At 38.9% G+C, this 24828-nt stretch overlaps 1 protein-coding gene across 4 annotated transcripts in view; it reads left to right on the top strand.

The window, feature by feature from the left end:
* The window catches only part of slc2a9l2 (solute carrier family 2 member 9, like 2), a 95663-nt gene that overhangs the window by 25315 nt on the left and 45520 nt on the right, over nt 1-24828 (top strand). For all 4 annotated transcript variants that reach the window (XM_080891063.1, XM_080891061.1, XM_080891062.1 and 1 more), the window contains 3 exons: nt 10367-10499; nt 20928-21115; nt 23231-23341. In XM_080891063.1, coding sequence (XP_080747189.1) covers nt 10367-10499; nt 20928-21115; nt 23231-23341 — 432 coding nt within the window. The remainder of the gene's footprint in view (nt 1-10366; nt 10500-20927; nt 21116-23230; nt 23342-24828) is intronic.

Raw genomic sequence — 24828 nt, 5'->3', positions numbered from 1 at the left:
GAGAGTCACTTGTCACTGGTTGAACTGGTTCCAGTCTTGGTTTACATTTTGTGTTTTGTTCTTAGCTGAATTTTTAGATTTTGACTTATTTATTATTCTAGTCTAATGTGAGACTTAGTTCTCACATTATTGATAAGATAAGATTTTATTGCTTATTTTTAATGTGGTAACCAGTTACATGTTCTGTTTTGTCTTGTTTTGTCTTCTTTCCGGTGTATTGTTATATTTAATAGTAGTATTAGTAGTTTCCTCAGCTTGTGTCTTATTGTACCTTATTTCTGCATTCATGCCTCTGTCCCTCCGTGTTGCCTAGTCTCTGACATCTTAAGTTCTTGTGTTGGTGTTTGTTAGTTTCCTTTGGTTGTTTCCGGTTTTGCTTTGAAGCGTAGTTTTCTTTCATGTCTGCTGTCAGGTTTGCTTCCTTCCTGTCCTCTGATTCCCTGATTGTTTTCACCTGTTGTTAATTGCTTTCACTTGTGTCTCCCCGCTCATCTGCTCGTTGTCCCCAGTGACTTCTGAGTATTTATAATCTTGTCTGCTTTTTTGTCCTTTTTGTCAATGTGTGTGTGTGTGTGTGTGTGTGTGTGTGTGCAGCCAGCCAGCCCAATTTATTCTCTCTGGATTTTCATGTACCTCATGTTGTGGTTTTTGTTATTTTTTGTATCTTTTGCATCAGCTGTACTAAAGGCTCGCTGTCAGCTCATTCTTTTGTTTCTTGGATCCTGTTTGTTTCCTCTCCCCTGCCTGACAGGTTCCACTATATGTCTGACTTACAACATAAACCTATCAATATTAACTAGAAAAAACACTTTGAAAAAATACAGTACTTAATGAGTAGTAAAAAAATTTATTTTATCACCGATAGCTCACAAATTGTTCATATTTTGTTCATATTTGGCATGTTTAGTTCACACACTGAGAGGAACCAGCACATCAGTTTAAACTTTGGTAAAGACAGTGAAAAAGTCAAATCTTTTCCATCCGGACTGGACAATGCCAAGATCAAATGCACCCAGACAACCTGGCTGCTGGGGAGTTTCTAGTATTTCAATGTTGAAAGCAAAAACGAAATTCTCTATAACTGCATGTAGCAAGGAGACTATCCCAACTAACAAAGGATGAGAGACACATTACACCCTGGACAGGTTGCCAGTGTGTTGCAGGGCTAACACAGAGCAACAACTATTCAGACTCACATTCACACCTATGAGCAATTTAGAACCTGGAGTGAACCCCTCCTAGGACCTGGTGTCCACATATGTGGACATCACATTTTGGGTTGTCTAGACTGAAATTTCTTTGTGCCTCTCACGTCTGTGTGTGACCTTGGTGACTAGGTGGCATTAAGGTGAGAATTAACCACCAGCGTTTAAATGTCAATGTAACACTGGTGGTGCAATACTAGTAGTGAGCATGTAAGACCTGTTAGTGCTACTTCTTGCCTTCTTTGGATGTAGTACGGGCAGAATAGTTACCTTTAACCACAGTATGAGGACAGAAGGGAAATATCGGCCAGATCAGACAGGTTCTACAGGGTGGGCCATTTATATGGATACACCGTAATAACATGGGAATGGTTGGTGATATTAAAGTCCTGTTTGTGGCACATTAGTATATGTGAGGGGGCAAACTCCTCAAGATGGGTGGTGACCATGGTGGCCATTTGGAAGTCGTCCATCTTGAATACAACTTTTGTTTTTTCAATGGGAAGAGGGCCATGTGACACATCAAACTTATTGGTAATGTCACAAGAAAAACAATGGTGTGCTTGGTTTCAACATAACCTATATGAAATCATTCTTTTTTGAACAAAACTCAAAACAGAGCCAATTAATCTTTCAGTCATTTCAACCCCCCCCCCCCCCCCCCCCCCCCCAATCCCACATGCATACTATCCTTTAGGGCTAAGCCCCGGGTGTATCAAATGTCTGCCTCCGCCTCTGCTCTGGAATACAGTATCACTCTTATTATTCTCGCCGGAGAAAGGACTTTCACTATCCAGCTAGCTTCTTCGCCGCACGGGTAAACGGATCTTTGACCGTCTGTGTCTCTGGCGTATCTGACTGGCACACGAAGGCACACACAGGTGTCTAAGCAGCGCACACAGACAGGGGAGGGTCAGACCGGCCAATGATTGGTCGCTCAGTGGATCTAACAAACACACTCTAAAGGACTAAGTCCTGCCCCCACACCATTTAAATATTACATATACATATGTACATATTAATTAAACTTATGTTTACATGCTTTTTATCAGTATTTATTATAATTAACTTTGTTTTTATCAATTTTTATTCCCATTGTGAGAGTATGAATATTTATACTTTTAATCCCGTTTTTAACACCGGGTTACATCAAGGTCGTTCTATTAGTCAGTCGTACCGATGACGCCTCAGTGGCAGACTTATTCGCTCTACAGCTTCAGCATAGCAGAAAATTTCATTTTGACTTGATATTCAAGCATGAAGTCATACTGAAGGAAAAAGTTCCAACTCTGCTCACACTATTACTCCTCCCTTTCTAAGGCTGGCTGAAAGCGCTTTGGCCATGAGCAATGGCTTCCTCTGCCACTTGAGCAACAAACTCCCGTTTTTACCCTTCACGCTATCTGATTGGTTCTATCGGTTCCTTATTTCAATAGGCTATTTAGTAGGAGTTCTCAGACACACCTTGTTTACCCTTGAGGAAATATTATTCATTTTATCCTTTCTCACCTCACTGCTCACTGTGCACAACTTTAGCCATGTTGACTTGGTCTGCTGCTGGAATGTTTTTATAACAGATTATTTATGTGCTAGATTTTCAGTTTATCTGTTGGGGCTGGAAACAGACATTAGCCTAAGGCACAGATGCTTTGAAAGCCAAAATCAGTTGTGTAATATGAACAGAAAGCCAATAATCTAAGTGCTCTACTCCTGGCAAAATTTATTGACATTAGATCACTGCTTGCTTTGGCATCATATTAAAACAGGAATAATAATGGAATATGTTTTCCCAGAATTGCTTTTCCAAATTTAAAGTATGACATTACACTTTTTGGCACCAGCCTGCTCAGATAGTTTTGGATTATGACTTTAAAATATATAAATAAAAAAAAGATGTATATTTATTCCAGAATGATCATGTGAGAATGTGCGGTTTTCTGTTTCTCTGTGTTACCCATGTGATGGACTGGCAACCTGTCTAGGGTGCACCCCAGAGATGTTAGGGATTTTTCTGCCTAAAAAGGAGGTTAAAAAGAAACTAAACCTAAAATAAAAATATACTTTTTTTTGTTAGAAAAAAAGGGATGTGCTGTTACAAATCAAGTTTGGTGAATGATCAGCTTTTGCTTTACGATGTTTGTGTGACATATAAAAAACCCAGACGCTGGAGTGGAAGTGGAAGATAATGAGTGGCTGGATACAAAAAAAAAACCCATCCACTTTATGTCTTTAATCTAAATCTAAAGTGCCCACTCCCATCTTTTTTAAGTCTTCTGTAATGTTGTGCTGCTGGTTGTCACGCTCGTCCGAAACAGTTACACCTGATAGCCATTAGCATTAAGCTTCTGTAGGCGGTGCATTGTTTGACAAAGCATTAACATGCCATTCCAAATTTCCCATTTCACAAATTGATCCCTGTTCACAAAGTCACACCTAGTCCTCCAGTAGCCTTTCAGTGTGTAATCAAGTCATAAAAGAAAGAAAGAAAAAGCAATTGAGTGTACAAAGCTGAGCACCTGTATGCAAATGTAATTCATAAATGTGTGCCAGCACATTAACCACATCAACAAATGTTAATGCATATGAAGTGACACTGATTTGTCAGTGTAATTGTTTGTGTTTGATAACGTAGTTCAAAGGCTTCAAAGACCAGACTGTATCTGCGTCCTGCTTTGTTTGAAGCTTATCCCTTTGTTCAGAAACCTATATGCATAATGCACATCTCCAGCAGCGCATGAGCTGTCTTTCCAACAACGAGAATACAAGCCAGTGGATTTTGGCTCCAGCTTCCTTTTACGTAATTTCTGTGGACCAATGCCCATCCTGAATAAAGGCACGAGTGTTGTAGTGATGAATTTGGTTTTTTGTTACTTTCTTCTGCCTTTTGCATGGCTGTCCTGCAAATATGTGATGCATTCCTGCTCTGGTTAAAAAAAGAAAAGAAAAAAAAGATAAACATAATTAAAATAATGTATTCAACTTCCTAAACCAAATTCATTCCCCTATAAACTGCTTTGCATTTTAACCTTTGTTTCAAAAAGATAAACCAAAATAAAATCAATGATATCTTTACGCAAACCTGCTCACTCTTTATTTGATGAAGTGCTCTCCTATTTTCTTCCATTGCTACCTTGCACTTTACCATTAAATATTGGTGTTATTTTATAGCTTTAGGCAAACAAAAGGATTTCTTTTTTATTTGTAAAGCATTGATTTGTCGCATGTCAATATGACCTGCTGACCACATCTCTAAATTGAGTTTTGTGTTGACATACAGCCCCACTTATCACGTTTCTTTGCTTTTCATTTCACAAGTAAATCACAGACATATGTGACAGGATCTTAACCAGTCATCCACTGTGCATGTGCAAGATAGTGAAGCTATCAGCCTGCCTTGACTACAGCTAGAGTCATATGAAAGGGACATGATATAATATCACTTGGTCCTTGACAGGTTCTAAAATAATTTAAATAAATCTTCAGATGAGCAACAACATGTGTCACACTTTCTTTCTTTCTCTTATTTAGCATAACTGGACCAAAATTCAGAAGAAGTGTGTGTGAAAAACGACAGCCCGTTATTCAGTAGCCTGCACAACTACCTTTAGCAGTAGTACATTGAAGTAAACATTTTCTGTATGACTATCCGTCTCTTATGTTGTTGTGGGGGAATTTTGGCCCACTCTTCTTTACATTGTTGCCTCTATGCATTGAGGTTTGCAGGCATGCATTTATTCCAGGCTCTTTTAAGGTCCCACCAAAGCATTTCACTTAGGTTGAGGGCTGGACTTTGTCTGGGCCATTGCAGCACCTTGATTCTTTTCCAGGCATTCTGTGTAGATTTGCTGCTGTGCTTGGGACAGACTCACATTTGACTCTAGAAAGCAAACCCAAATCATCACTCCTCTAATACCATGCTTGAGAGGTAATGAGGTGTTTGTGGTGCATCGTGGCCAAACATCTCCACTTTGGTCATATTAGTCCAAAGGACATTGTTCCAAAGTCTTGAGGTGTTTTTTGATGTAACTTTACAAAGCTTAGCTGTGCTGCTATGTTATTTTTTAAAGTGAACAGACTTTCCCCTGTAAACCTTTCCAAACAAGTCATGCTTGCTCAGTCTTTTTCTTTATTGTACTGTGATGAACTTTAACATTTAACATTCTAACTGAAGCCTGTGATGTAGTGTGAGATGTAGCTCTTGGATTTTTTGCAATTTCTCTGAGCATTGCACAGTCTGACCTTGGGCTCAATTTACCGGGATGTCTGCTCTTAGAAACAGCTCAACTTGGTGAATCTTTGTCGCTGTAGAATGAATGATTGACTTCAAATTGTTTAGAAATGACATTATAAATCTACCCATATTGATGAGCAGCATTGCTTCTCCAAGATCCCTGATGATGTCTGTATTAATGCACACCTGAGTGCTTCAGACCAGTAAGTTACCAAAACATCTGCTTTTATAGAGACGTTCACACTTGCTAATGATCAATTATTCAATTCAATTTGATTTTTAACACCTGGATACTTTCTATTGTAAGCTGTGTATACTTAATTTTCCACATGACATTCTTTATCACATAGATACTTAGACTGTAGATTGGTTGTTATATATGGGGAATACATACATTCATTTATTAACAGGATAAAAAAAAAAACAATTAAAACAAATATGTTCTGTAAGTTTTTTCTGTTAATGAGTCTAGATTTGTTGGAAAGCCCAAGGTCTCTCAAGCTGATTGCTTTTATACGTGTGTACCATGTTAATATTTTTGAACCCACATTGTCACAGGGTATGAATCATCTGTCTGTCTGTCAAATAATAGAAAAGAATATAATATGCGGTAAGAGTTTAAGGCTTGTGTGAATCCAGCACTTTCACATTTTCCCTAGTAGAAGGAGTCTTCTTTAATATTTTAAGAACAGCACACACCAGAGAGGGCCAGTGGTCAATTTGTTCCTCTGACAGACCATCGGGAAAACAGGCTTACAGAGAAGGTGACTTTCATCAGAAACAGCTTTTCATCTGATCCTGGCAGATGTCCATCTATAAAGTATTCCAATGGCTGAGATCCTGGTGCCATGACATTTTTACCAAGTAGGCTCTCATTTTGTGAGAATTAAATATGAAAGAGGTGTTGTGATCTTCCTCTTATCATGCAGATACAAAACGGCTCCAGATAAATGTTTGTGCTCCACGGGGAAACTATTTGGACAAGAAACACTTTAGAAAGTAGAAATTTAAAAAGATGTCACACCAGGAAACGTTTTTTTTAATTAAAATTTTTACTCAGTGTTTCTTTTTTTCATTCAAACAACTTTATAAGTTTTAGAAAAATATGGTTTGGATCAAAGTGCAACCATTTACACAAACATAAACAGACGTTAGAAAGTTCTTTTGTGCGTCACCAGAATGATGACTCATGATCCATCTAAAGGCTTTGGAAAACACAACACTTCTATAAAGATCCCAAAGTGACAACTTTTCGTTTTGCAACGCACAGTCTATCCTTCATGTGTTAATTATGAACAACAGAGTGCCACACTGACAGTGAATGACTGTCTTAATCTCACTGCCTGTTGTGGGAAATAAAGATTTGCAATTAAATGATTAGAAAAAATCGCTACAGAACAAGTTCACCTCCTGGCTGGGGAATGCACTGGTCAGCAAAAGTAATTAAGGCTAACCACACAGAGATAATGTTAGTGTTTATAACTGTCTATATCAAAGATGTGGTACACCTGACTTTATCATTATCTCTGTCTCAGATAATGTTCATATCAAAACCCCTCTGGCAGTTGTAGTAGTCCTCTGTGCATTTCATGAAGCCACGCTGCTGTTGTAAATCTTCTCCATTTCATTCCTGTCAGCTCCCAACAACAAAGGCTCATGCTTTGCATTTGTTCAATCCCAGAATCTACAACCGTCAACATCTCACATGTAATAATTAAAAGGGAAAGCTACACGGCCTTTGTAATAAGGCAGTAAAATATTTGTCTGCTTTGTTTATGACAATTATTAGACACTGAAAGGCGTGCATTTAGTTCATACTGTTGACTGCACACATAAACCTTTGCGTGCATATGGGTGTGTGAGAGTGAAACAGAACATTTAATGCGTGCTTCACAAGTTACACACTAATGGAACAGGGCCTCAGTGTGAACCCACAAATGATCATTCTTCAGCTGTGTCACAATTGCCAAGTCAACTATGGTTTCCTGTGCGTATACCTAATAAGCATTGTGCCACTTGATTGTTAGGCATTTCTCTGCAGATGATTGATTGGGACATGTCGCTTGCTGCCAGTCTTGTAAATTCTGATCAAGAACTGGCTCATAATTTCGACAAAACAGAAAAGAGATCATGTTAGCGAGAGATAGGCGAAGAAGAGCGGGGGATTATGGATGTTTTAAGAAATAACAAGACAGACTAAACAAGTAGGCAGATGGGGTCATCACAGGATTAAATTAAGTTTGTTTTTCTTCTTTTCTTTCTTGAATCACACTTGACAAGCTTGTTAGAATAGAAATAATCACTTTGTGAGTGCAGTCAGCTTCTATTACATCTTACCAGAAGATTACGCAGAGGTAACATGAGATGTTTATAGTACAGATCACAGAAATCAATGCCTGCAGCACAGATTCTTTGTCTCTGAGAGCACTCTATAGAGCTTTAATCTAGCCAGCCACTGTCACCTCCTGCTGGGATAAGATGATCCACTGTTCAGCATCAGAGAGACAGAGACAAAAAACTATACATCTTATATATCTTTTTTTATGTTCCAAGAAATATCTGTGAAGGGCTTCGCTGAGAAACACAACTACGGTTTCCCCAAGATAACAAAGTGATTCACTCTCCCAGCCTGGATTCATTTTAGATTTAAAGCTGCACAACCAAACATTTTTGTATATCCAGCATATTTCATCACTGCATATACCATATAAAAACTCATAAATAATCAGTGTTTCACCCACAAATTTCATTTTATTTCCAGCACTCTCAAAACTTAAAAGAAGAAAAGTCAGTTATGAATAACAAAAACACAAGCCGATCTCGTCTGACATATCAATAATGTGTCAGTGTTTACAGCTTGTTCAGTTGGTGAAGATGACCAAGAATAAACATAAAACAAACCTTTTACAAACTCTTACGTGAACTTAATCCCTGGAAACTGGAAAGTATTTTGGGGATTTAGTTCACATAAATTCAGAGCATTTTCTGTCCAAATGACACCTCCTTCTCTGTGCATACGAATACATACAGTCCTCCCATTTGCTAAAGTGACATCAGGAAGCACAGCCCTGCACAGAGATGAGACTGTGCATCCTCTCATCTTTGCAGTAAAGATGACTTCTTTCGTCTTTTACACATGCTGGTACTTACATAACTTTTAATCGGTCCATTGTGGTGAGGCTACACGGTTACTTCGGATTGTTGTGATGCATTCAAGGATCACTTGATTTTGTTTTCAAGGGTACTTTTAATGAAAGTATGTTTTAAAGCGCAAGCAGCTGAAAAGACCTTGTTATTTTATCTTCCATGTTGTGTTATCTGGTTGGATGAAATTTTCAATTTTAATAAAAACCCTGTATTTAACACACATACACACACATATACATTATACATATAGATATGTAAAATGTCAATCATATATATTTCACCTCTGTAATGTTCTGGATATTTATAATTGAGCTTAAACTGTAACCACATAATTTCCTTTGGGATTATTAAGGTGTTCTGATTCTGATACGCACTTGCTGGCACAACTCACAGCTAATGAATTAGTAACATTACTGGATGTAAAAAGAGCCTCATGGAGAAGATAAGCCATTTACAAGTAAAGCCAGGGAGTTCACTTCTCTTTGAAAAATTGCATGTGCAACTGGATAAACTATTTGAGATTAACAATGCCCAATATAAAGTTGCAAAGAATTTGGAGATCTCATCATCTGCAGTACATAAACTAATTAAAAGATTCAGAGGATCTGGAGGAGATCTCTGATCACATGGGACAAGGACAAAAACCTGTTTTGAATGATCTTTGAGGCTGTAGATTATTTAAAAATATACAATTGTTTAGTGGAAATCTCTTTATGGCATTAGGCACACACTTTATAGCTAAACTACTCTGCCAAAAATAATCCAAAATCTACATAAATATAGTGCCTAACTTGGACCCAAGTTTATGGGTTCATTTATACAGAGATAGAGAGAGAAGGAAAAATCTTGTCTGCAGTCTTAGAAATCAGGTTTTGATGTTGTTTAGTGCACCACTTAGTTTGAACCACTCAGTCTTGTTTTTCTTTTTCTTGTTTTTCTTTCTTTCTTTCTTTCTTTTTTTAAAGAAGAAGTCTTTCTCATTTCAACAATATAATACTAAAATACACTCTGCATGCATTTTAGCGGTATGAATCTGTAGCAAGGTGTTAAGCTGGTCTGCCCAAAGTGCCCACACAAGTGACCTACTGAATATATTGAGTATATTATGACACAAAAACTCCTATAAAGGAGGTGCGAAACCTTTTATTTGCCTTCATAACTGCAGCAATTTCCCCCCTGAGTTCACACATGCTTACAGCCTGTTGTTAAGAGGTGATGCAACACCATGGTAACAGGTGCCTGTCAAGTTTCTTCTTTCTTTTTTTTTCTCTTTTTTTGTTGCAGTCCATTCCATCAAATTAAATCTGAGCACATATTTAGTTAAATGCCTGCATCCTGTTTTTATCCAGTGTTGTAACTTTTCTTTTTCCTAAATTAGGTTTTAGAAACTTTACCATATTCATTACCATTGCTTGACATTTGAAATGCTCTTCACATTTAATGAGAGCAGCAGACGGCCTTCAGCCCATATAAAGATTCCCCTTCTGCTTTAAGTAAATATATGCAAGAAAGAATGCATCGCTTTACTAAACCCTCACATTCTTGACTAAACCTACTCAGTATTTGCTAGCACAGTAGCCAATGATGTTATAGTCACATAATATAAATAGTAACCTCATCATCTTGCAGAAATTCTTTTAAAAAAATCCAAATGCATCCACCCATTCAGTGGAACGTGTTGTAACAGCTGTGATATACATCTGTTTTATCGCTGTTTAATATGGTGTAGCCGTTCCATGTCTGAACCTTTGATGCAGTTCTTTTGTTGATGTTTTGACTGCAGGAGTCCACCTGGATTTACCTGTTTTCCTTCCTTGCGTTGCCCGCAATGCTGCAGCTGTGTGTGCTGCCCTTCCTCCCTGAGAGTCCTCGCTACCTGCTGATGGAGAGGAGGGATGAGGCTGGAGCGGAAAAAGGTATTCCATAAACAACACTTAAGAACATCTGCAAAATGCAGTCCGGCTGACACAAGAGGCTTTGGTGTCTCATTGTGGTTATTATGTTTGAAAACTCTGCTGTTGCTCTTTACAACAACTACTACACATTACCACTCTTTTAGAGTTAGAAAAAATGTCTTAAGAAGTAAGACTGTCACTGTCACTCAGGTGACTGGAGTATATCTGCAGGGACCAGACAGAGTTTTTTAGTGAAACAGAAGTTCATGATTGCTTTCCCACTGGTGAGATTTGTGGCTTTTAGAGTGTTTTATGCTGTTTTCAGCTATTTCAGTGTACAGAAGACTAGCTACACAATTTTCACAAGTGAAAGTTTTGCTTTATATAAATACTTCAGCTTTTAATACTGGCCAAGGTTTTAAGAGGACCAAATCAGAGAGTGAATTTTTGAATTCTTCACTTTTAAATGTAAAAATATATTCTTAAATACAGCTTTCAAATAGTAAATTAAAGACTGAGAGATGGCTTCACATCTTTATTTATAATTGTAAAGCAGTTTCAAAAAAGAAGTGCATTGGTAATGTGAGTTAAATAAACTGTGACTCTCAGTGGTTTTAATTCTACACATAATTGTTTTTTATTTATTTTTTTCACAGCAGACATTTTGACATGCTACATTTGGAATTTATTGCAGCCATTATTAATATAACTGTTTTTTTCTTATATAATAAGTGATAAAGCTGGGTGTGTGAAAAGTCTTTTAGTTACCTTTTTTAACTGACTTAAACCAGTTAAAAAAACATAAAATCTAAAATCTGTTGTAATATTCAGTCATATATTACTATACCAATTCCAAAAAGGTTGGGATGCTGTATAAAATGGAAATAGAAACAGAATGAAATGCAAATTTCATAAACCAGTATTTTATTTTTAATTTCTTTTTCATGTTTTAATAGTGAGAGCTTGTATTTCAAAAAAAATATTAGCAGACACGGGAGAAAGGAAAAGAAGTGTAATAAAAACAAGCCTTGTATTAGGCTGAATACCAAAAATAAGGCAAGGTGAAACAAGGGAGGAACTACACTAACCTAAACTGGGAAAAAATCCTAGGATCAACTATAAAAACAATGACATGAGACAATGGCATGAAACTGAACAGGAACGTGCAAAACGTAAACGAGAAATAATCAAAACATGAGCATAAACCTGAACAGTATTAAGAAAAGCTGTGACTTGCTGTGACTTGACGCAAAGTAAACAGATGAAGACAGAGGACTTAAATACACAGAAGGGTAATGATGGAAGTGGAAACACCTGGGGTAACACAGCTGACACGAATGAACATGACGCCACAGGGGAAGTAAAACTAAACACACTGAAAATGGAAACACCAGTCTCTTCAAAGTAAAACAGGAAACATAATTGAATGTAGAGATGAGAACACAAGCTTGACAATAGAACATGGAAACACGCACACACGACAGACTGGGGAGACACAGAACACAAGGAGAGACGTGGGAACAGATAAGGGAGATGAAAGCAAGGGTATAACTAAGCGTTAAACATAGAGGACAAGACAGATGTACACAGAAGACAGGAAACGACTCATAAACATGGAGACATGGATGAAACATAAGAAAAAAGAAAAGCTAGAAAAAAACTCAACTAAACCCTAACTGAATAATAACACAAGAAGTTAACATTATTGCAGTCTAACATAAGAAAATCAAGAATACAAAATAAACTCAAAATGTTAGATCAAAAATTCAGCCCCTGACAATAATATTCCTTAAAATCATGGATACTTTGAATATTTAGTCATCTACAGTACATATCATCAAAAGATTCCAGGACTTGAGAGACGTACACAAAGGACAAAACTGAAGAGCTGTGAATTTCACGGCCTCAGGCAGCACTGCATTAAGAACAGGCATGATTCTGTAATGGGCTCAGAAATACTTCCAGGAACCAATGTCTGTAACCACAGTTCACCATGTCATCTACAATAGCAGGGTAAAGCTCTATCAGGAAGAACAAAGCCACATTATGAACATGATCCTGTCATGTGATGAGGAACAAGCACCCAAACACAGACTCAGAGGGCAGGAAAGGTGTCAAATAAAGTGCTTCTTTAATAATAACCATTGAAGTGAGTCCAGTATAACAGGGCGTGTATACAGGCAGTCTGACAAAAGGAAAATGGAGACTGGGACTACATATACACACAAAGACACTGAGGTTTAATCAAGGGAAGAGGAAACAGGAGCGGAACAAGGAAACTGAAACTAATTAAGCCCAGTGATTCAAAGGAAGTAAAACAAAATACAAACCACAGGCAACTGGGAATTACAAAATAAAATAGGTAAGTAAGTAACTCCACTGGAAAACACAAATAGACAGGGACTTAACAAGAAAACACTAAGGAACCTAGAGTGATACATACACTAAAATCATGGCACAGTACACTGAACCGAAAACAGAATAACAACTCTCACAGCAATCAAAATGAAAGAATAACAGAAACAACAAAACTCAACCCTCAATAGTAATAAAAACTGAAGGGCAAGAGGATAGGATAACAATGAGAGGCAAACTAAAAAAAAATCTTAACAACCAGAAAACTCAAAATAACCAAACTCCCACACCATGGGCCAAAGCTCATTTAAATTGGATTGAGGCAAAGTGTAAAACTGTTCTGTGTTTAAACACATCAAAATTTTAAATTGGTTTTGGAAAACATGAACACCACACCTCTGGACTACCGAGGAGAAAAATTGTCCAAGAGTTCAAAAGCCTGCATCTCTGATGGTATATGGGTGCACTCGTGCCTGTGCATAGATAGCATGTATATCTAGATACTGCATATTTCTGCAAGACAATGTAAAACTACAAACAGCATGGCTTTGCACTGAACTAACCTGCAGTCCAGACATTTCACCAGTCGAAAACATTTGTTGCCACAAAATGGAAAATCTGACAAAGAAGGCCCAAGACTACTGAGCATCTAGAATCCCATATTACACAAGAATGGGAGAGCATTCCTCTCCTGAAAGTCCATCCTCTTTTAATTGAGTAATTCAGTTCCTTAGTTACTCAATTAAAATTCTGGTTTTCTATTTTACAAATCTTTTTCTTTGATACCTCACAAATCATTGATTGGAGGTATAAATGTCTTGTACAATCTTTTGTTTTTTTTAATATTCTGTTTCAAATGCACTGATTCAGTGCCTTTAAACCACAGTAAGCTGCAGCTGCCAGAGAGGCAGAGAGATACTTAAAATCACAGCACATCTTCATCTTTCTGACCTCAAACAAAGGAAAGAAATGAGGAGATGGTCTTTCGCATATTTATTTGGCTCTTATGACACAATAGGGGAAATAAAAAGTTGCTCTTGAATGTTATGTCCCAGTTAAGAGTTTTATCCATTAAAACTCTGTTTTGAAACTGCGTAGACCCTTAACCTTTAATTTGCAGCTACATTTTCACAGAAATGTTTCATTTGAAACAAATGCAAATGAAAATTATTCATTACTTTTTAATCATGTCTTTTTAGTATTCTGTTTTTGAAAATGTTTTCAAATCACCTATTTTTTACTTTTTTGGTATTCCGATTGCACAGCTGCGAAAGGCAGTAAATATCAGAAAAAAAGGCAAAAATCAGCTGCTTTTTATGAAGCATGAGAAATACATACATTATTTACTGCAGCAATCTTTGCACAGTTGTGTTACATTTCCCCTTAGACCTTACTCAAACAATAATTTATTCTCACTGACCACAACCTTTTCCAACAATTTGTTTTGTTGTACCTTACCTATACATTGGCCATAGTAAAAGGTTACAGGTGCAAAATTATAAAAAGTTTTCATAACTATTACAAATATTTCAAGCTTCAAAAAAAGAATATGATATAAATGCTGTGACATGAAAAGGCACAGCATGGATTAAAGGCATACGTAGCTCAAACTACATGTGTTAATGAAGTATAAAGAAAAATGTAATTTCAAACAAAACTTTAATGAATTTGGTCTCTGGGGTGGTTTGAGCTGTTTCATGCCCGCGTCCATACATTATAGATTGGTAATCTCTGAAGGTTTGGTGGCTTACAGTTTATTCTTTGTAAAATTGAACATGATCTTTGATTCTTTTGAACATGTTGTGCATGAAGGTCTCAGAGGACAAAGCAGTATTTATGATGATGGTGTCACATGAGAAAATTAATGATCAAAAATACAATTAAATGGAATAAACAGATTTATTATGCAGCAATAGACATGTTACCAAATAGTAGTGATAATAATAATTGGTTGGTCTTATGGGCTTCTTTGAAAACACATTCTAGTTCTGCGATGTCTTTTTTCTGCACACTTTAAGTGAAAATTCAAGGAGAGTACTCTTACCTCTCATGATGGAACACTGTTTGTTTAGCTCTGGTTTTGCCATCTGTCTTTTGTTGCTGCTTCCTTTGTGTAATAAATTCCTACCTTGAGTACTTCCAGCAAGTTAGAACCAAAGAAATGTGTTTTTGTTGCTTTTATCTTACAAAAAAGACAAAAAGATAGTTGAACAAGTCCAGAAACCAACTGCAGAAAAGCATGATGTTATAAATTTAAAGTTTCTAAATCTTTTATTTATATAATTCTGTCTTACTTTTTATTACAATTGGATTAAAACAGTGTGCCTCCAGTGGTGTAGTGGTTAACACATTTGCTTGGCAAGGAAAGGGTTGCTGGTTTTAATCCCAGCTGGAGACTCAAATCCTCTTTAGGGCTTTTTCAGGAAGAGCAGCTAGTGCATAACAACTAGTGCAAGCCCTACCGGCTGTCATCACCCCTTGTGGCAAGGGTGAAGCCGGAAGCAGCTTTTTCATACTGTAACGATGGTTAAGTGTTATTGTACAGTGACATGTTGGTGATCTCTGCACACTGTTGTTGTTCCTTTAAGATTCATGTTTGGTTGTGGTACAGGAAGGGGAGGGGGGACCTGGTTGTTTTTGTGTGTGTGTGCCAGGCTGGAGAGAGGAGCTGTACGAGGGCGCTCTCCCCGGAGTTAGCAACCCGCTTGCTTATGTGCCGAATAAACGGACAAACTGAGACCCAACCGTCTGGTTCTTGTGAATGTTACAATACTAACATTAAATAACTGACGAAGCGATGAAGGGTTGGGTAAAGACTTCCTGCTTTCTTATTGTCTCTACAAGTGCCCTTCATGGGCATATGACTTTAATTTAACACACAATGCTTTCCCCAACGAATGATCTCCTTAGTTACTGAGTGATATTACTAAAACTTACAATATCTGACTTTTTAGGGAAACTGATGGGCCTCGTAGACGAGTGTTGTTGTTTTATTTAGTAAAGTAAAATGCAACCAGTGCAATGCTTGCAGAACTTCTACTCACAGATAATTTACAATTTAAAGGTATCACAGAGAGGTGAGCTATGCATTGCTTCTTTTAAGCATTTTTGTAGGTCGCCTCATGGTCGAACAGTGGTTAGTACGGTTGCCTCACAGTAAGGTCAGTTGGTCAGTTCCACCATCCAGCCAGGGTCTGTCGAGTATGCATGTTCTCTCCAGGTACTCTGGGTTCCTCCCAAAGTCCAAAGATGATGATTCTAAATGGTTCCCTGTCTCTATGTGTTAGCCGTGTGACAGATTGGTGACCTGTCCAGGGTGTACCTTGCCACTTGCCCTAAGACAGCTGGGAGAGGCTCCAGCTCCCCTGTGACCCTGATTTGGATAAGTGGAAGAGAATGGATGTTGACAACAGGCAGAGACACAGAATACAGCAGCATCAACCTTTAAATTCTGGCAGCTGTATCCTAACACACACAACATTTTACTTCACCTTGAGACTAACTTTAAATATTCTGTTTCACACTTGTCTCCATGACGATTTTATTGCCAGTGTAAAACTGCAGAACCGACAAGCTCATCATGGTTCTTTAAAGCTCCTTTGTTGCACCACATCCCTCCACCTTGTGGCACTGTGAGTCTTTGGTCACAACAGTGACACAGAGTGGAGCCCTGCAGTTCTCAGTAACACAGGATGGCTGCATGGGGACAGTGACACTGTTGAACAACTCACCTTACTCCAACAGATATCGATATCAAGTCACACCTACTCGGATAGCAGCGAGTGGTGTTTAATGCTCTATCTATATTAGAATTACATGAAGTTAGATTGATAACACTGATCATTTCAGCTTGTTGGTTCTTTTCTCTCCCTTTCTAAACTTTGTTTCAGAGATCACACCATTGTAGTTAATGGATTTTAGATTTTGGGCTTCCATGTAAACTGCTGGGAATATCTTTTTATATTTAGCTGTCAACTGGGCTGTCGATAGGTGAGTTAAGTATATTATGCTATGTTTTAGTATCATAATTTCTCACTGGAGTTTCATATATCTGTATTCTGCACAGAATGTCCTCTCTCTTTTTTCCCTCTCACCCTTTTCTCTTTATTATATCAGTATCAAAATCCTAACTGGCCTTCTTTTGCTTGATTATTTGGTTTAGCAGAGATACACGTATTTTTACTTTAAATGCTTCCCCTTTCCTGCCTCAGAAATCATGGCCCAGCCTTTACTGTGACACTGGCCGACTCCATCTTGTGTGGGCAGCGTCTGCACCGCGTGTCATTTCATTTCCACATCCTAATGACCTGCTTTTAGTCCTTGACTGTAGAGATTTGCTCCCGTGGACTGTGTCCTAAACTCGTGCCTAGTTGACCTGCCCTCAACTCCAGGGATTAACCTTCACAAGAGAAGGGCTCAAAGTGAGAAAAGAGTCTTTCCATCCACTTATTCTTTGCCATCTATTGCATCCAAGAAGGCACGAGTTCAAACAACCTTCAAATGGCCGAGCTAAAAATAACAGAAAACGGTTAGCAGTCGTCTCGCCTTGAATAAAAAAGGTGTGGTGATTTCTGCTTCATTCTGACACAAAGAAAAGACATTAAACTTACTTAAATGTAAATAATCTGTCTTGTATTGGGTCGATATTATATAACAAATGCATAAACTTGTTAGGCAGTACGTAGGACATCGACATCTAGTCACAGATGATATGTGTTTCTAAAATCTATTTGTGGCAATTAAAAAGAAAATCTCACCTATTTCACATTCAGCAGAGGTCAAAATAATGTGATAGATACTTAAATCACTAAAGCCAACAAACAAAGAGGTCTGAGAGTCATCTGCATTGCAGCAGAGTGTATTATTATGCTGATGAATTATGTATCCCAGAAAAAGCATTGAAACAGGGAAAATGTGGCCTGTAGATATAACAAATCTTTAGATTTTAAACGAGCAAAATATGTTTTCCATATTGAATGCATTTTCTTCATGCTGTTATCCAAGTCAGTTTTTCAAATATTATATTTTGTATTACATTTTTTTCACAATATATACACTCAACAAAAATATAAACGCAACACCTTTGTTACTGCTCCCATTCCCCATGGGATGGACGTAGAGACCTAAAATTCATTCCAGATACACAATATAACCATCCCTCCCAAACAGTGGTCACAAATCAGTCCAAATGTGTGGTAGTGGGCACATCTGCCATATTGAGATAATCCATCCCACCTCACAGGTGTGCCACATCAGGATGCTGATCTGACATCATGAGTAGTGCACAGGTGTACCTCAGACTGCCCACAACAAAAGGCCACCCTGGAATGTGCAGTTTTGTCTCACAGCAAAATGCCACAGATGCCACAAGCAATGAGGGAGCGTGCAATTGGCATGCTGACAGCAGGAATGTCAACCAGATCTGTCGCCCGTGCATTGAATGTTCATTTCTCAACCATAAGCCGTCTCCACAGGCGTTTCAGAGAATATGGCAGCACATCCAACCGGCCTCACAACCGCAGACCTCGTGTAACCACACCAGCCCAGGACCTCCACATCCAGCAGGTTCACCTCCAAGATCGTCTGAGACCAGCCACCCAGACAGCTGCTGGAACAATTGGTTTGCACAACCAAACAATTTCTGCACAAACTGTCAGAAACCGTCTCAGGGACGCTCAACTGCATGCCCGTCGTCCTCATCGGGGTCTTGACCTGACTCCAGCTCGTCGCCGTAACAGACTTGTGTGGGCAAATGCTCACATTCGATGGCGTCTGGCACGTTGGAGAGGTGTGCGCTTCACGGATGAATCATGGTTCACATTGTTCAGGGCAGATGGCAGCTGAGAATGTCCCAGTTCTTGCATGGCCAGCATACTCACCGGACATGTCACCCATTGAGCATGTTCGGGATGTGCTTGACCGGCGTATACGACAGCGTGTACCAGTTCCCACGAATATCCAACAACCTCACACAGCCATTGAAGTGGAGTGGACCAACATTCCACAGGCCACAATTGACAATCTGATAGACTCCATGCGACGATGTGTTGCACTGCATGAGGCAAATGGTGGTCACACCAGATACTGACCGGTTCTGGGTCCCCAGACCCCCAATAGCGCAAAAAACTGCACATTCCAGGGTGGCCTTTTGTTGTGGGCAGTCTGAGGTACACCTGTGCACTACTCATGATGTCAGATCAGCATCCTGATGTGGCACACCTGTGAGGTGGGATGGATTATCTCAATATAGCAGATGTGCCCACTACCACACATTTGGACTGATTTGTGACCACTGTTTGGGAGGGATGGTTATATTGTGTATCTGGAATGAATTTTAGGTCTCTACGTCCATCCCATGGGGAATGGGAGCAGTAACAAAGGTGTTGCATTTATATTTTTGTTGAGTGTAAATAAAACAGGGACCAATCATTAAAAAAACTGAAAAATGACACACGGGACTCTGTCCTGTAATGTAACAGCTCCATAGGTTTGTGTTGTTGTGGCCAGTTTTAATTATTTTAGCTTCCAAATCTAATTACTGCCACACCCATGAGACCCGTCCACCATTGTTATGAAGAAGATGCTGGTCACAGGAGCTAAAAGGAATGGTAGGAAATTGAAAATGATTTGTTGTCACCATGGCTGTATAATTTAATGGCAAAGAAAGGCAAATGAGTTTATGTAAACCTGCTTGTACCTTCAGCAAAAAGAGAACGACATATCTATTAACATAGTTACTTAACCTGTGATTTTCAATTGATTCAAGCCATAGAAATGTGACGCAACTATCATTCTCTATGGGAAGAATTGAAGTTGTCACATGAGTCAACAATAATTATTGTTGACTTTTAGAATTTTGTGGTGAAAAAATTCTAATTCTACTGTATTGGTGACATTTAGGTTTATTAGGTATTATTACAAGTATGTGGAGATTCTAAATGCCACATATCTGGATACATGCTCAATCATCCAGGTACGTAAATCCCAAAAGGTTGATTCTGTTCATTTGGATGTAGCGTTTTCAATGGGAGACACGTTTCATCTTTTGTCACCTTGTAAACAGTACATTTGCATAATAACTGAAACCAGCCCACTGGATGAACACTGGGCTGTGAGGTCAGTTCTCTGTACTGTTTATAAGGTTGGGGAAACCTGCAGTCAGCTGAGACTGAAGAAGTCAATTGGATGAGTGACGAAACGTTTCTCCCATTCAAAACACTATGTCCAGATGAACAGAATCAACCTTTTCGGGTAAATGCCTCATAGTTTGCATCCAAATAATGTTACATTTGACCTTTGACCTTACGTTTGCATTTCGCATGTTATATCTTTGAAGAAAGCATTGTCGAGTGAAAGAGAATGAGCTGTCTAGATACAGAAATACCGTAGTATAATATCATATAATATAATAAATATCATATAATAGGCTAAAGTTATTCATCTCCTGTTATCTATGAATCGCCTCTGTCAGTGCACCCCTGGTGGCTGTGGCTACAATGTAGCTTGCCATCACCAGTGTATGAATGTGTGTGTGAATGAGTGCATGACTGGATATGTAAAGTGCTTTGGGGTCCTTAGGGACTAGTAAAAAGCGCTATATAAATACAGGCCATTTACCATTTACCAATCAATACCTATTACACATTACCTACTCCTACATAATGTTTACAAAATACAATGTGATTCCCTTTAAAGGTAAATACTACCCAGAGAAGGAGCTGCCTTGGTGGAGGTGTGCGCTCTCAATGCTGTTTGTTGTTGTTAAGCCGTGTGACAGCTCACACTTCTACCTGCTCACATTATGTTGGTAAAAAGAGCCAAAAGGCTGGACATAATGTCAGGGTTGAAATGCAGCCTGTTAATAACAAAAGTGTGGGGCTCAGTTTACTTCACTTTTAAGTACCGTTGATAAACCAATAGAAATTTTGCATTTTCAAAGTTTCACTGCTCCATTTACAGCAATATGTTCTCATTTGCCCGTGGAACAAATCGTTAGGTCCTTTGATCTCAGCGTGATGGTTGTTATTGAGGGTTATGGCACTGTCGATATTTTTAACGCTGCTGCGCTTGTATGTGTGAATGTTTGTGCGTAAGCCTTTCAGAGGTTTTTGGGAAAGAAGGATGTTTCCCAGGAGCTGGAAGAGGTCCACATGGAGGCTCGAGCTCAGGACAAACTACACACCGTCTCTGTGTTACAGCTGCTGAAGAGCCCAGCTGTTCGCTGGCAGCTCATAACTGTCATCATCACCATGGCCTGCTATCAGCTCTGTGGCCTCAATGCAGTAAGTTTTTGATTTAACTTACCTTTCTCAGGTTTTGAGTGGAATCAGCTCCCTTTATGCTATTTCACAGTGCATTTGACTGTATTTATAGATCATTTATTATTCATTTAAATAGATTCAGATGCACCAAATCAATAATGCAAGCTCTGTGTAAATATTTCATTATAAGGACCCCACCCCAACACCATTCTGAAAGCAAACATTCAATATATCTTTAAAGATGATCTGGCACTCTTAGAGTTACACCTAGACCTTGTTAATAAGTTTGGAGCCTTGGTCCTTCCCCAGGCAGGAAGGTGATAAGTGTTACCTCTTCTACTGGAGATACTTCAACAGGAGAACTTGTCATTCTGCTCTATTCTGGCACTCTGGAGTACATTCCCAGTCGATTATGCTGTTTTCTGATTTTTATGATTTCGGCTTGGGCTAGAGAATATTGCAGTAAACACTGATGACGAATTAAAGACAAAAAAAAGGAACAGAAAATGCACGAGTAAAGTGTTCGACCACCAATTGCCGCATGAGAAAAAGGCTTCGTGATTTCTATTTGAGGGATGGAACTGCTTTCTTTAAGTGACATACTGCCTCACGAGGGCTTTTGATCACATTGGAGAAAGTTCTGTTTAACACATCAGTCCAAAAATGGGTCAGTGTCATCTTGGAAGAGATGACCCACCCATCACGGTAGAATAAAAGACAATCAATCACAACTTTGTACTGATTTGCCCTACATTCCTAGCGTGCAAGGCGACAACGCGACCAAAGTGTACCAGTAAAATTTTGTTACCTTACCTTGTTATTTAACCATTATGTGTGTCTGGTTTGGTAACAACTCCACCACTTAACCCACTGAGGTCTGTGCCTGTGCTTTCACAAGTGTGATCCTTGTATGTTTCATCACTTTTGAAGTCAAGTATTTTTTTTCTTTTTTAAATCAAGTTTTAAATCTGTCCTTTGCTTAATTACATAGTTCTTGAACTGCATTTTGTTATAAAAGTTTAAAGAGAAGGTTCAAGTGTAAATACAGAAAAAAACAAGAGCGCTTGTGCACCGTTAACCTAATTAAAGTGACTCTAGGTTTATGTACAGCACTGTGCAGGAGACCCAGTGGCTGTGGAGAATCGCTGTGAGTCACTATATTTTGTGCACTTTGTTCAGACTAAGATGCTTAGCCATCCTTCACCTGCTGTGCTGCACTGCACTCGAGTGTCAATGATTGGTATGTCTCTGAGCTGGCTTTATAAATGCCAAGAATAGTCCTTCACCTGGAGGAAAGTTGCTGCTAATTACAGCAGACTGAGAAAAACTTACTTTAAAATTGACTTCAGACTCCCAACTCTTGAGTCGCGATCGCTCAAGAGTTGGGAGTCTGAAGTCAGTTGCGTTACTATTTTTCAACAGACGGTTGAAGCTGTGTTCAGCTTCCTGCAGCTTATATCGGGGTGATCGTGGCTCAAGAGTTGGGAGTTTGCCTTGTAATCAGAAGGTTACCGGTTCGAGCCCCAGCTCGGACAGTCTCGGTCGTTGTGTCCTTGGGCAAGACGCTTCACCCGTTGCCTACTGGTGGTGGTTAGAGGGCCCGGTGGCGCCAATGTCCGGCAGCCTCGCCTCTGTCAGTGCGCCCCAGGGTGGCTGTGGCTACAATGTAGCTTGCCATCACCAGTGTGTGAATGTGTGGATGACTGGATGTGTAAAGCGCTTTGGGGTCCTTAGGGACTAGTAAAGCGCTATACAAATACAGGCCATTTACCATTCACACACACATTCACACACAAATGCAAAAACACTGGCAGTTTTTAAAACTCTAGATTGTATTTTCTCACTTTGCTTCCGTTTGTTCGCACTTATTCAGCCTTCTGTAAAACACGTTCAAAGGTTTTAATGTCTTTCTTTGTGTTTTTAACAATATTAGTGCAGGTGTTAAGCTTGTTGCATTTTAATGTCAATTCATCTCATTCTAAATGTGATGAGAATGTAGGCCAACTTTAGTGACATTGTTAAAATTTGTGTGTCAGCTCTGAAGCGAACAGGATTGCTGAGTTTTGTGTAAAGATATATATAAATGAGTATGTTGTTGTGAAAACCAAGACCAATGGTACTTTTTAATTTTTTTAGATCTGGTATTATACCAATGGGATTCTTCGTGAAGCAGGCTTTACTGAGAGCATACTTCCCTACATCACACTGAGCACAGGTGCCATAGAGACTCTGGCTGCCATCATCTCAGTAAGTATGGCTATTTGATTTATTACTGTAAGTCAGCAACAGCTTTCAGGTTTACTGTCAAGTACTAGGAGTTCAAAAATGAAAAACAAGCACAGACAGGCAAAAAAAAGCTGAGTGGTCAATATAACAACCAAAAAGAAGAAGAAATAACTCACATGGAAGAGAACAACAAAAGGTGCTGCAGAGAACAAAGAGAAAGTCCTGTTAACCCTCTCAAGGCAGGCGTTGCCGATTTGCAACAGTTCAAAACTAACAACCTGCTTACCCCACATACATATTTTATGAGTGTTTTTTACTCAGAAGTACCACTGCAGGACTTGGTTGTGCATTAGCAACAAAAAGTTTAATTTGAGCCTGAGAGGGTTAAAAATGATAGAGAATCCAAAAAGAAACCAAAACTCTGGCAGCAATGACCTGGGACCTGAAGTTAGTCAACATACAAACTGAGGGAGGGGACGAGACTCTGCGCACACACACAGGACTAATGAGGTGCAGGTGGAACCAATTAGGAAGAGCAGACAATTATAAAAGCACACGAAGGCAGATAAGATATTCTTGCAAACTGGAAAACCAAGAGTAATGAAAATTCAAACCCTTATCTAAGCCAGACACCATGACCCAGAAGGCCCCTCTGCTAATGAACAGTCACAAGGCACATTTTCTGTTTGATTGTATGCTTTGGTATGTTTGACAATTCTAGGTTTACACGGGTATGTGCTATGTGAGAGAGGTTTGCTTTTATTTTGTTAGCATTGGATGATGCTTTTTGTTGTAATTTACATTCCTGCACATGCATACACACTCTGACCGGCCACTTTTTTAGGTGCAGGGTTCAGTGTATTGTGCATTCAGAGATCCTGTACTGCATAGCTGGGCTGTGACAGGTGGTTGTTTGACTTACAGTTGCTTTGCTGTCAGGTCACCACAGGCCGGCCATGCTCCTCTGACCTCTGGCATCAATAAGACATTTTTAACCAGAGAACTGAGGTGCACTGGATATTTTTCTCTTGGAAATTCTCAGTAGGTCTGCAGCTTCTGTCTGGCACAAACAACCATACCACATTCCAAGTTACTTAAATCACCTTTCTTCTCCATTCTGATGCTGAGTTTGAATTTCAGCAAGTCGATGTCTTGATGCCATTGATACCATTGATACCATTTACATGGCTAAATGCAATGAGCTGCTGCCATGTGACTGGCTGATTAGGTATTATTGAGCAGTAAAACAGGTGTATGTTATAAAGTGTGTGTGTGTATTTGTGTAAAGTCAGTTCTATACAAGTGTATTGAACAACTACTAAATATTGTCATATTTATTGATTAAATATGACTCGTGATCTCCGTGAATGAAATCTGGGTAGTGTGAAGGGCAAAGACAAATATGCAGTAGTTGACAATCCTTTAACCCAATCAACCCAATCCTTTATTGTTACTATGTTAGCATATTCTAACATATTAGCAGCTCAGCTGTACTTGGATTGCTCTCA

This window comes from Rhamphochromis sp. 'chilingali', assembly GCF_963969265.1.
Source record: "Rhamphochromis sp. 'chilingali' genome assembly, chromosome: 9".
NCBI lineage: Eukaryota > Metazoa > Chordata > Actinopteri > Cichliformes > Cichlidae > Rhamphochromis > Rhamphochromis sp. 'chilingali'.
This window is presented reverse-complemented; position numbering and strand designations above follow the sequence as displayed.